Here is a 14,624-nt window from a genome sequence, read left to right as displayed (position 1 = left end):
TGATAAAAGAATATATTTTTATTTTCAAATTTTGTACCAGTTATAACCTGAACAAAATTGCAACTTGTACACGACATATATATAGCTTTTAAAACTCATATTTTCAGTTGCATACAATTTCAAATTACGAAACAAGAACACACCTTGATTGTAGGTATGTTTTCTTTGAAAAGAAAAGAAATGTCAGCCATTTAAAATATTATTATTAATTAAAGTGAAGTATTAACATTCAAATGATTTTTCTGTTAGATTTTAAGTAATATGATGCAAGGATCCATGCTAACCTTTCTGAATTTTTCTGAAGATTTCTATATCGTTTTGTCCATTGTAAATTATTGATTAAAAGTAATATATAAAACAATGAACTAGTTGAATATTGCTTTTTGGATTAATACTTAAAATAGATATATCAATTTTTCAACAATTTGTATTTTATTTTGTTATAGGTCTTCACGCTGTAGCATTTATGGACAATTTTATAGATGAGTACGGAGATCCAAGCCCTGAAAGAGATGTAATGTTATTGCCAGATTGCATTAATATAAAGTATATGTATGATGAGTACAGAACTATACCTGGACTTTGCATAAAAGAAAGACGTTTTTATCAACTTTTTTCAGAAAATTTTGAGAAAATTGTTAGTTTTGTTAAGGTAAATAATTGATCTTTTATTCATAAATTTGAAGGAAAGAATACATATTTGAACCTTTTAAAAAAAAAAAAAATTGATTATTCTATTGATAAAGGAAAATTACAAACTGTTATAAACATATGCCTCATATTTAAACTGAGTTATTATGATTTTTGTCGAGCCTGCGACTTTTGTCGCAGAAAGCTCGACATAGGGATAGTGATCCAGCGGCTGCTACGGCGGCTACAGCACAGCGTTAGCTAACTTCTTAAAAGCTTTATATTTCAGAAGGTGGAAGACCTGGATACTTCATACTTTGTATATGGATGCCTCATGTTACGAAGTTTCCGTCAGTCACGTGTCCAATAACCTTGACCTCATTTTCATGGTTAAGTAACTACTTGAAAAAAAAGTTAGGATTTTTTGTAATGTTGAATTCTCTCTTACTATAAGTAATAGGATAACTATATTTGGTATTTGCCTACCTTGCAAGGTCCTCATGGCCATCAGACAGTTTTCACTTGACCCTGACCTCATTTCATAGATCAGTGAACAAGGTTAAGTTTTGGTGGTCAAGTCCATATCTCATATACTATAAGCAATATGTCTTGTATATTTGGTGTATGGAAGGACTGTAAGGTGTACATGTCCAACTGGCAGGTTTCATCTGACTTTGACCTCATTTTCATGGTTCAGTGGTTATTGTTAAGTTTTTGTGTTTTGGTCTGTTTTTCTTATACTGTATGCAGTAGGTCTACTATATTTGGTTTATGGAATGATTGTAAGGTGTACACGTGTAGCTGGCAGATGTCATTGAACAGTGTATTGAAGGCTAATTATAAAAAACAACTTTAAAAATTATAATTTTAAGAAAATGGAAATAGCGTGTGCATATTTGTAATCATTAAATAGCAAAAAAATAATCATTGATATACAAAATATTACAGTTGAGTGATTCAGGCTCTTCAATTCCAAAACTTGGACATATCTGATCAATAATCTCATCTGCTTTTAGAATACTTTTATCTTTTTAGACAAAGAATATTAATCCTTGTGACATATGCATGAAGGTTAAAATGGAGATGCATAAATTAAAAGATGCTGTTAAAAAAGATCAGCTGAAAAAAGATTTAAAAGTTCACCTTGATAGACAAAGGTAATGTTATTCAACTGAACATTGAATCTGAATCCCTTGAACCAAAACTTATATGATACAATTCACATTTCTTTTTATACCCCCGGCCCCCGCATTAAAAAAGGGGGTATACTGTTTTACCTCTGTGACTGTCCATCCTTCCGTCAGTCCGTTCGTCCGTCCCATGAATATTTTTCGTCGCATTTTTCTCAGGAACTACAATACAAGGATTTCTGAAATTTGGTTTCAGAGTTTATATAAGTGAGTTATACTGTGTGATGTGTTTCAGATTCATTGCTCGACAACTTCCTGTTTACCGAATACTTGTATGATTTTACACAAGATAGCCAAGTTGAAAATTTTCGTCACATTTTTCTCAGGAACTACAATACAAGGATTTCTGAAATTTGGTTTCAGGGTTCATATAAGTCAGCTATACCATGTGATGCTTTTTCAGATTCATAACTCAATAACTTCCTGGTTACCAAACACTTGCATATTTTTACACTATTAATAATATACACTTGCGGTGGGGGTATCGTCATTGAGCAGTAGCTTGCAGTTTCACTTGTGTTACTTTAAAAATAGAATGAATCGTTTAAGTATATTAATGTCTCTTAAATTGTACTACATTTGACAAAAAAAGCTTCTTCAAAAATGTTGCTACTAATGACAAAATGGATGTCAAGTTTAATATAGGCAATTTCCACTTTAACAGTTCATGAGATATGGTCTTTGTGATATTGAAAATGACAGGACACAAGTAACTGTTAAAAAATTTGCTTTGCTGTCACTCTGACAGCCTCTTGTCTTTTATTTTTTTTTTCGATTTCCAATGAGAACACTATACAATCAATCACAAATAATGCAACATGGCGGAGCCTCTACTTTAATTTGTTTACACATGACATTTGTTATTTTCCTCTCCAATATTTTGTTATAGATGTGTTTTAGCAATATATTTGTATGCTGCCATCAATTTTGTAGTACATTCCCTTGATTCAACTTTCTTTGTAACTACAGCATACAAACCAAACTAAATGCCAAATAGTGAAGATCCGATATCATGAATATTTTGAAGCAAATGCTTATTTTTTTTATAGGAGTGAAAGAAGAGACTATTACAAGAAGAAAGACGAAGCATGTATGAAGTCAAAGGAAGTGATGAGTATTATCATTGATGGAATGGATCAGTCAAAGACTAACATTCCACACTTTAAGGGATGGACTAAACCAAAGGTATACAGTTGTACATTGTCAATTATCCAAGTAATAAGATATGAGATGATCAGTAAGTCACCATGAAGTTTTAATCAGGTTTTTTTCTTTTAAAATTTACGTGGATTAGAAACTACCAAATCTCATAATGATGATTTTAAATTTGGTTTGATAATTGTTAGGTTAAAGTAAAAGGTAAAACATTGAATTCACCATAGCGATTGTTATGGTCTACAATAATGTTCAATATTTCTACCAAATTGCCAAAACTATAAAATATATCAAATTAAACAATATTGATCATTTGATAAGGCATGCACAACTTTAAAAAGTTATTGACATATATCTGTAAGTAGTGTGACATCTGGAAAGGGTAATTGTGTCAAAAATGATAACACTAAATTGATGTTCATAATAATAATTATTATCCATTTTTCAATTGTTTTATAATCATTGATAATGTAGATACAAATGGTACAAATGTGTGGGTTTAAGATCAATATATTTGACAAGTTGAAATTCCAAAATATCCATTAATATTACAGATATGAGCTTGTTAATTGACATTAGAATAGAGTCCTATTTGCAGATTTTCAGAGGTTGAATAAGCTTAATATTTTAGAAACAACATAGAATTTAGTATTCTCTTGATATAGAGGATAAAACAAATGAACAGATTGGCTATAAAAATCAGTACTGATGTAATATTCTCTCTCTCTCTAGAAATATCATATGTTTGAAACCTCTACACTTTGTCTTCAACAGTAGTGATTAAGACACTTGTTCTGTAAAGGAATCTGGCTTAAAAATTGTTTTTATGTCCCATTTATGAGCATTATGTTTTCTGGTCTGTGTGTTTGTTTGTCCATCTGTCCCACTTCACGGTTAAGTTTCTGGTTAAGGTAGTTTTTGATGAAGATGAAGACTTATCAACTTAAATTGTAATAAACATGTTACTTATGATATGATCTTTCTATTTGTAATGCCAAATTAGAGTTTTTACCACAATTTCACAGTCCACTGAACATAGAAAATGATAATGTGGTTGGGGAATCCATGTACTATAGATACATTCTTCTTTTTAATTTTTTAGCTTTGATTATAGGATTCACATATGTACAGAAGTTCAACATGTCCATGCACTAAATCCAAACATTTTTTTTGAAGTGTGGAGCACCAGCTTTAAAAACCCACATCACGGGATGCTTAGTTCATGGCAGTCAACTCTATCTGTATACAGATTTACTACAATGGCCACATGATCCTAACTTAACTATTACCTGCCTTGTTAATGCAATAACCAGTAATACAAATGTGCTACCCCCAAAACTATATGTACAATGTGACAATTGTGGAAGAGAAAATAAAAACAAGTATGTGATAGGATTCCTTGGTTACCTTTGCTTGAGTGGATATGTCAAAGAGGTACTTATATATGTTTATATGTATGTATGTACAGTTAAGACAATGAATTATCAAATTGAAACTAAATTTCCTAAATCTGAGAAAAAAATGCCACACTCTTGGAATTTGTGTCCTAATAAAATATGGAAAACACACTACTGAAATAGATCGATGAAATATTAAAACAAGTTTGAAAAGAATTTTGGAGAAAAGTTTATGAAAGGATGTGTGTAGATGTGAAAATTACTTAGATTTGTGTACAATCAGGTAAATGTAGCAATTCATTGCAAATTGTTAGTCTGGCTGTCTATATGTATGATATGCAAATTTTAACACTGTGTATTCAGGCAAATGTCAGATATACTTTAGGCAAATATTTTTGATAGTCTGATACAAAAAGATTAAATATTTGTTGGCCCATTTAGAAAAAAAGATATGTTCAATGATTTGCTGATAGATCTAGTTTGCAGACACTATAATTTGCAATAACTTTAAAATGGCATGTTTAAATGCACATTCATACTTTCAAAATAACTAATGATACTGATTAAGGGCATACAATACAGTTTTGGTCCTGAATTTACAGTTTGATGAAAATTTCCATGTAGGCTAGTTTTTGCCTGATTAAATCAAATATGTAAAAAAAAATATGTGCTACTTTTTGAGTTAAATGAGGTCGAAATTTTGTATATTTGCTCAAAATTTGAATTTGTGGCCGTATTTTTCCTTTCGATAGAAAGCCATCACTTTTTTGTTTTAAAAGATAAACACAAATTGTTTTTTGTGAGATAATTTGTAATTTTTGTATTTTATAAGTATCCTAAAAAATTATGCATTTTTTATTCAGAAATAACTCATATTTATCAAATGGTCATGAATTAAGAAAAAATCGTATTTTTTTGCTGTATATTTATCAAAATTAATAAAAAATCCTCTATTTACAGTTTTATAAAATTTGGTCCACATAATCTCCCTGCAAAATGAAACAACATGTCGTTTTAAAAAATAGGGGTCCATGCACTCGTTTTCAAATTAAATCAGTTTGAATGATAAAAAATAGTTGAAAAATGCATCTTTTCCCGATATGTCATAGTTTGATGTCGCGAAAATTACATTTTACGTTAGCAATGTCATTACCTCCCCTGTAACTGTATGGTATGCCCTTAACACAAAATATTAGTGGTGAGTGATTTATGCTCTTGTGAGCCTCTTGTTATATATATACCAGTAATTGCTATTGGTGCATTGCATAATCATGATAATAGAAAAATTATTTGACCATACTAAACTTATTGCACACAACATGCTTGTAAGAACAAGTTTATCTATGCCAAGTCCCAAAATATCTGAAGGTCAAATAGGATAAGCTTGCAGCAGTACAACATAAATTTAAAATTTCTGTTTAATTTAACCTATAGTTTTGTACTCTTGATCCTTGAATTCAAAAACATGTGTATGGTGCGCTGTTAGGTTTGTTGAGTCACTAAGGAAAGAAGTTTGTTTGTGATTTTATTATTTGTTGCTGGGTTGCTGTCCATAGACAAATATTCCCTTCTTCTATATATACATATGTAGAATATGTCTTAGTTCTTGATAAATTTCAATTTATTGTTCTTGTGTTCTGCATACTTTTAGGCTTATCTGTCCTTCCTTCTGAAGGGACATACACATGAGGACATTGATCAACGATTTTCAGTAATTTCACACAGATTACGACGGGTTAATGCCATGACACTTCCTCAGCTACAAAAGGAAATAGAATCAAGTTTTCATGATAAACCACACCAGGAAGTGTTAGCATGTGTACGAGATGTCAAATCATGGTTAGACAATTCTCTTTGTGAGATGTCATTCCATTCCTTCCAACATCAGTTTTGGTATGTATTTTATAGTGACATACAGCTTAGAGCCTCTTATAAATAAATTAATCATAATTAAAATGTAACAGTTCATAGCAAGAAAAACATTAGCAAAAGTAACAAACTATTTAGAAATGATTGTACATTTCTCACACTTATCACTTGGATAATGAAGTTCTAATTAAAATTAGGAATAATCAGAAAAATCTGATTTGAACCATCATTTTTTTGAAAGTTTTTTTTTTTGAAATTTCAAAAACTGATTTCTAATACTTATAGAGCATTTTTGATCAGATTTTCTTCAAATGAGCTGCAAGAATAAGGGAAACAACAGACAAAATCAGAAAAAAAAATAGGAAGGGCACCATTATGTTGGAAAAGATCATATTAGAATATTCCATATCTATACTTGTAACTGCAGTAACAACCTGCAGTTTTATCAGAGTATCTTCATTATTAATTAATGTTCGCACTTATACCTTGGCCAAGTGTGATGAATAAAATAATTCCCAGAAATTATTGTATTCCATGGAAAAGAGTATCAGATTGCAAGATAATAGAATGTTAATCTGCAGAAAGTGATGGTTCATAGCTTTTATTCCAGTAGGCAGCAGATCTGCATGCTCAATACCTTATATAAAGATGCCATGTAAGAAGTTTCCATTTGTCACATGTGACATGACCTTGACTATAATTTCATCATGTTCATAGCTTAGTCATGTTAGTTAAATGCCTAGAAAATCAACCTAGTAAAGTAAAGGTCCATGAAACCTTTACTTTTCACTTTAACTTCATACTTCTAGGATATATATTTACCTGAGATAATGTAATATAAGCAAATAGGATCCAGAAACGAGCAACATTTGTTTAGTTTGTTTTACTCATGTGATATTTATTTTTTTACTTTAGGCTCTATTGTGACCGTCCTAACCATGTTACTTTGAAATATAGGAAGTTTTCAACTGATTCTTGGTTGCCTGAGGCTGGCCAAAACCAAATAGAATTGTTTGATTTAGATATAACAGGAAATAACACTATTCCTCAGGGTAAGTTTCAACCTAGGTGGTTTTAAAAAAAGGATGTCTATTTCTTTTATTTCCATTGCTTTGAAAGCAATCGTTTGTATACTGATTTTAAAACATGAGTGCATTCATGTTTATAACCTTGATTGAAACCAAACAGATAGTTAAAAAAGACCAAACAGCACAAATATATATATATAGAAAGAGGTGGTATGAGTGTCAATTAGACAACTCTCCATCCAAGTTGCAATTTATAAAAGTAAACCATTGTAGGTCAAGGTGTGGTCTTAAACACAGTACCTAGGCTCACACCGAACAACAAGCTATAAAGGGCCCCAAAAATTACTAGTGTAAAACCATTCAAACGGGAAAACCAATGGTCTAATCTATATAAAATACGAGAAACTAGAAACACTTATGAACCACATAAACAACCACAACCACTGAACATCAGATTCCTGACTTAGGACAGGTGCAAACAATTGCAGTGGGATTAAACATTTTAATGGTACAAACCTTCTCCGTTTTCTGAAACAGTAGTATAACATCACAACATAGAAAGACAAACTATAAAATATCAATTGGAAAGACTTAACTCAATCAAAAAACGAAGTGACACAAATAAACACACAATGAACAAATAAATTTGATCTATGTTGCAATGTAAATACTGAGTTAATAAAAATAAGGGATGAATTATTAAAAGTCAAAGTATAAAACTGCTGTGAAATGTTATTTTTTATAGAAAAACATCAAATTGGGAAAAAAAATTACATTATATAATACACAGGTAAATGAAAATAATTTTGTTGCTAAGTATACTTCTTCTTTTGTTTTTATAATCATCCGGTTAGGAATATCAAGAAATATGTTGGGCTCTCAGATGTTTTAAAACAATAGCTTTACTTGTGTAAAGTATAATTGAATTGTGAAAATTCCCCTGACAGCTTCAGCTTGTACACATTATAATCTGCATTATACTTAACATCCAATAAAATTTAAGTATCAAAAGTATACAAACTGAAGAAGTCCTGCCTATCTATTGATTGCAGATATCAATCTATAATTACAATGCCTCAACAAACAAATATATAAACAAAGCAATCAAGCCAACCAGACATTGAAACTAAAAGCATTATAAAAATAGCTCTAAGGTTATAAAACTAATGATATAATTTCATTGAATAGGTATACCTAAACTATGCCAACAGCACTATGATGATAGCAGGATTGAAATGGCCAGACATGCCGTCATGAAAATGAAGAATTTTTTGAATTTCCAAGAATATACATGGTGGATGGAATTTCTTAACAATCCAACTAAATCCACTCCCAAAATAACCAGATGGCCATTGACAAATTTACTGAAAATGCACAAGATTATAGATATACCAATACAGCTGGTGCAAACAGAGGATCCTGAACCTTCATGCATTTCTGAAATGTTAGAAAGTGAAGGCTTAATAAGAGAAGTATGATTTCCTTTACATTCACTTCTTAAAAGTACATTAATCTTAGTGTCTCTAATTTTTGTGATAGTTTCATGTTTCTTGATTGGTGTGAGAAAAATATTTTTCCTCACTAGTGAAATATCTTGGCAAATTGAACGACTGGTCAAAATTTTATTATGATGTAAAATTTTCTTGGTTTCTTCTGATTTTTTGTATTTGTGGCGTCATGTTAAAAGATGACTATGTCTGATGATGTTGCATATAAAGAACACAACTTTCTACAAATCTTTGAAATGGAAGGATAAAAATCATAAGAGAAACAGATTTCACCTCTTTAAATCGTGTATTATGAAATTTGTCCACTCTCAACAGTTGAATTGTAATTATATAAAATTCTCTTCAGGCCTCATTTTTTTTAAAAATATTTTAAAAACTGTGACTGTATTGAGTGGAGAAATATCAAATAACACTCGTTGCAGTGGTGAAATCTATATTTCTGTCTCTAGATAAGGTTGTGACAATGTTCAAAATGCCAGAACTCAGAATATACCAAAAAGTAAAATCACCAAAAATGCTGATTAAAATACAAAACTGAAAGTCCAAAATCAAATGGCAAAATCAAAAGTTCAAACACATCAAACGAATTGACTACAACTGTCATATTCCTGATTAAGTACAGGCATTTTCTAAAGTATCAAATCTCAATTCATCGTTTAAAAATATTGAAAGAATAGTCTCATCATAAACCAAATATCAGCCTTGTCAAGAATAACTTTCTACTAGAACTGGGAAAAGGTGTATAATGAAGTCTTTAGTTTACAATTCTTGCCTGATCATATAAAACTCGTTTCAAAGTTAGGATCAGCAATGTCTTGGATAAGTTAAAAAATCAGTGCCGAGGATTAATAATGATATTGAGTAATGCCTCTTGGAAACATTAAATATACTAGAAGATGCCTGCAAAATAGTGGTACAATATTGGGCAAGTGTTGAATCAATAAAGTTTTTAAATTGTGTGTGCAGTATGTCGACTAAGCATGAACAAAAGCGTTTAAGACACCAATCAATAATGGTCTCTAAATTTGAATATTTTCTTTAAAATTGGTGTTTTTGTCGAGCCTACAACTTTTGTTGCAGAAAGCTCGACATAGGGATAGTTATCCGGCGGCGGCGGCGTTAGCTAACTTTTTAAAAGCTTTATATTTTAGAAGGTGGAAGACCTGGATGCTTCATACTTTGTATATAGATGCCTCATGTTACGAAGTTTCCGTCAGTCACATGTCAAATGTCCTTGACCTCATTTCCATGGTTCAGTGACCACTTGAAAAAAAAGTTCAGATTTTTTGTAATGTTGAATTCTCTCTTATTATAAGTAACAGGATAATTATATTTGGTATGCGCGTACCTTGCAAGGTTCTCATGCCCGCCAGACAGTTTTCACTTGACCTCGACCTCATTTCATGGATCAGTGAACACGGTTAAGTTTTGGTGGTCAAGTCCATATCTCAGATACTATAAGCAATATGTCTTGTATATTTGGTGTATGGAAGGACTGTAAGGTGTACATGTCCAACTGGCAGGTGTCATCTGACCTTGACCTCATTTTCATGGTTCAGTGGTTATAGTTAAGTTTTTGTGTTTTGGTCTGTTTTTCTCATACTTTATGCAATAGATCTACTATATTTGTTGTATGGAATGATTGTAAGGTGTACATGTCTAGCGGGCAGATGTCATCTGACCTTGACCTCATTTTCATGGTTGAGTGGTCAAAGTTAAGTTTTTGAGTTTTGGTCTTTTTATCTAATACTATATGCCATAGGTCAATTATATTTGGTGTATGGAAATATTTTATGATCTATATGTCAGTCGTGCAGGTTTTATTTGACCTCGACCTCAGCTTCACGGTTCATTGCTCAGTGTTAAGTTTTTGTGTTTTGGTCTATTTTTCTTAAACTATAAGTAATAGGTCAACTATATTTATTGTATGGAAGCATTGTTAGCTGTACATGTCTGCCTGGCATGGTTCATCTAACCTTGACCTCATTTTCATGGTTCATTGGTCTTTGTTTAGTTATCTTGGTTAATGTTAAGTTTATGTGACAGTTTTTAATAAAGTTTTATACTTAGGACTATCAACATAATATCAATGATTAGTAAAGAAGGCGAGACATTTCAGCGTGTGCACTCTTGTTCTGTATAACAGATGGTTTTAAAAACATATTTAGGAAGTACAAACATTATACATTCATTCATCATATTGCAAATATATCTGACTTTGTATGGTGTCAGAGGAGTTGTGACTCAACGAAATAGGTCTTGTCCTTCAGTAGTAAAGATGGAAAATTATATTCTTTGTGCTCTCTTGCCAGAGTTTTATAAAACTTATATCATAGTTTCATATGAGCAATGTCTAGATCAATTTGAAAAATCATTGCAGATAAAATATTTTCAAAAGAGTTTAAGGCCACTTGAAAATATTAATTTTTCCCAAAATACATTGCATTTTATTTCAAGCCTTCATTTCTCAAAGATATTTATGAAAATTATGTTCCTTTAACCATTGATTTTTTTTTGGTTTAACATAGTTTTTGTGAGATAGTAATTTACAGGATATTCTATTTTAAGATTAAGACAAGGAAAGGAAAAAGAAAGAGAAAGGAGTAAACTGATGACGACTTCTATATTCATCTGTAACTTATGCAGTATTGCTGGTTTACAGAGATGCTTAAAGTGACTAAAGCAGGATTTTCTACTGAAATCAGGATGGAAGATGTTTTACAGCTTTTATATGTTTTTCTTGGAAACAATAGAGCTAATAGAAATGCATGATGCATCCTTTTATACTTAAGAAAAGAGGAACGGCAGTATACCTGATCAAAGAACAAATGAAGGCATTTAAATTTAAGAGATTATCTTTTGAATTATGTAACTGTTGAATTGTATCAACATGCTATTATTATTATTGTTGGCTTTTGGCCATTAACAAGAAATAAGGTTAATATTGGATCGAATAGAATATAGATATAAGGCTTGTAATGTTATTCATACTGTTAGCGTTTAGCCAGTATGAAGCAATTGCACTCTGCATTTGCAAGAAATGAATATAGGCATGATATAATCTTCATATTGTTTGCAATTGAGAAGTGTATATGAATAAAAATTAAAAAAATTAAAGTTAAAATTCCTCAACAATATTTCTAGAACCTAAAATGTACTATCTGTTTTGTTTATAAAAAATGTCTTCCTGTTTGTTTTTTACCTGCAAGGTGTCTGCCTCCACTATATAATCATTACATGCTCTGCTTTGTCATATTAATATTACAAGGAATTATTTGTCTATATAATGTGCATTTAACCACTATTGATATACACATGTTAATATAAGTGACCTACTTTGAAGCAGAAGTCATAAGCATGAGTATATTAAACTGTATTAAATCTAGAAGATTTGTTGTTTGCTTTTTGTAATTAGGTTATAAAGATTATGTATTTACAAATGTTAATTATATAGTGGTCAGCCAAAAATGTTAATTACATTTGCAGATTTTAAAGATGCAATATCAGCAACATATATGAATTTCCTCCATTTTGTCTAGTTATAGCAGAAAAATGTCAGTTTTTACAGTTTTAAAAACAAGAATTGTCATTTGTCCAATCAGACCTTTTTTGTAATCATATATCTAGCTGTTCTTTAAAGTGTACACAGAAGACCTTTAATATGCTTTTATGTTTGAATTGTTTAACACTAGTAATAATGGGGCACTCAATAGCTTGCTGTTTAGTGCGAGCCAAAGCTCTGTGTTGAAGGTCGTACTTGGACATATAATTGTTTATTTTTTACACATGATTTGGATTGTTATATGTTTCATTAGCATGTATACCACATCTTATTTCTATTGGCAGGTTAGTTAGCAAAATTGATATTTGTATTAAATTCGTTATATTGGTTATTAAATTTGTATGTGGTATTAATATATGAAGGGTTTGATCTGTCTTTTGTCACTACACAAAATACACATACATTTTACCAACCATTTAGAAACTATATGAGTTATTTCCTCTTCTGTATATGACATAAAGGACATATAAGTGTAACATTATAACGATAAGACATAGATACATAGGGTCTTTCAATTTAAAATCCATGGTCTCATCTATGCTTGCTATTATGAGTTTTCTTATGACTTTGGACCAAATGTACCAATTTTTTCTTCATATACATTTTGTATCACTTCTATTGTTGTTTTTTATACGCCCGTCAAAATTTTGACGGGACGTATTATGGTATACAAATGTCCAGTGTCCGTCCGTCTGTCTGTCCGGCGTAAACATGTCACACTGTAACTTGAGAACAACTTATCTAAATTTTATGAAACTTAATATAGTTGTTTCTAATGATGGTCACATGATCTGTATACTTTTTGGTGAAAATAAGATTTAAACTTTTTGAGTTACAGCACTTTGTAACTAAAACAGGGGTGTTTCATTTTTCACATGTCGCACCGTATCTCAAAAACGATTCTTGATTATTGCTTAAAACTTTACACACTTCTTAGTTATATTAATCTTAATATCTGTATACTTTTTGGTGATGACTTAAAATTTTATTTTTGAGTTATTGAGTATTTTGTAAAAAAGGGGATGTTTTTTTTTACATGTCGTGCCGTATCTCAAAAAAAAATTATGATTATTGCTTGAAACTTTACACACTTCTTTGTTATATTTATCTTAAGATCTGTATATTTTTTGGATTGATTCAAAATTTCATTTTAGTGATATTTAAAAAAAAAACCAGGGGGGGGGGGGAGATTTCACATGTCCTGCTGTGTCTCAAAAACATTAAAATTTAAATTAAAATTTTCTCAGAAACTATTTATGATTATTGCATAAAACTTCCACACAAGACGTTGGGCGTATCATGCACTCATGGCGCAGCTGTTTTTTTTCAGATCAGACTGGAAGTAACTTTTTCCAAAATAGATTTAGCTAATTATCACCCCTTTTCAAGTAAAAATACATGTATAGAAACTACATACATGTATCATTTAATCAGTGTGTGGAAATCTGTCTTCTGACACCTTCATTGTTTAATTTGTTTCATTTTAATCTTTTTTATCAACAAATCATCATTTCAAAACCCAGTTCTTTCTTGTTCTGAGTTTTTTTTATGGAAGAAGTTTAAAAAAATCATTATTCAAAAATTCATATTAATTAAAAAGTTGATATATTCAGTGAAACAAAGAATGCAAATATTTTTAAGGCTAAACGAAAAATGAAATTGGTGTCATCTATCCTGGAAAAAAAATGATAAATTATTATATCCCAGAAACTCTCATTTGCATAATAGTATAATAAATAGCCAACATTATAAATAATATCCTACTATGCCAAAATTATTATTATATATATAAGTAACCAATTGTTCTAACATCACATATTGTATTGTACTACTTAGAGTTTCTTTGTAACTTTGTATCAAGAATGTCTGTGAGAATAAAGATCTATATTTATCAAAGATTTTTCTTTAGAAGTGATATTAAAGTATGCAGCATAGTTTACCTGCTTCACCAAGATGAGGATTGAAAGCAAGTCGTGTAAAGGCTCCGCTCCGTCTGTCTTATCGACTTATGTTTATCACTTTTTTCAAAGTTTTTTTTGGCTTCTATTAAAGGGGTATATTATATTTGGTGTTGAGCTTATGAATGGTAGGTTGTGACATTTAAGGTCTGCCATGCAGCCACTTGTTTGCAATAGTAAAATAGAAAATAAACCTGTAGATTGTACAAGGAAAATTATTTTCTTGAATTCTAAAAGGGAATTATTTTACATTTGGTCTGGAACCTGTTACATGTATGTTGAGTTGAAGGTGTTTTTTTTAGCATTTTTAGATCTGTGGTGTTCAGT

The 14,624-nt window shown here is 30.7% G+C and overlaps 1 protein-coding gene across 3 annotated transcripts in view; it reads left to right on the top strand.

Moving 5' to 3' along the window:
• Positions 1-13,562, top strand: part of LOC143080096 (uncharacterized) — a 75,421-nt gene extending 61,859 nt beyond the window's left edge. For 2 of the 3 annotated variants that reach the window (XM_076255776.1, XM_076255774.1), the window contains exons 10-17: positions 447-652; positions 1,666-1,787; positions 2,870-3,005; positions 4,152-4,409; positions 6,024-6,265; positions 7,157-7,293; positions 8,458-8,741; positions 11,346-13,562. In XM_076255776.1, the coding sequence (XP_076111891.1) occupies positions 447-652; positions 1,666-1,787; positions 2,870-3,005; positions 4,152-4,409; positions 6,024-6,265; positions 7,157-7,293; positions 8,458-8,741; positions 11,346-11,384 (1,424 nt within the window). In that variant the 3' untranslated portion in view covers positions 11,385-13,562. The remainder of the gene's footprint in view (positions 1-446; positions 653-1,665; positions 1,788-2,869; positions 3,006-4,151; positions 4,410-6,023; positions 6,266-7,156; positions 7,294-8,457; positions 8,742-11,345) is intronic. The other variant, XM_076255775.1, reaches the window with a different exon arrangement.
• The last annotated feature ends 1,062 nt before the right edge of the window (positions 13,563-14,624 follow it).

The sequence above is a fragment of the Mytilus galloprovincialis genome, chromosome 6, assembly GCF_965363235.1.
Source record: "Mytilus galloprovincialis chromosome 6, xbMytGall1.hap1.1, whole genome shotgun sequence".
Classification (NCBI taxonomy): Eukaryota; Metazoa; Mollusca; class Bivalvia; order Mytilida; family Mytilidae; genus Mytilus; species Mytilus galloprovincialis.
This window is presented reverse-complemented; position numbering and strand designations above follow the sequence as displayed.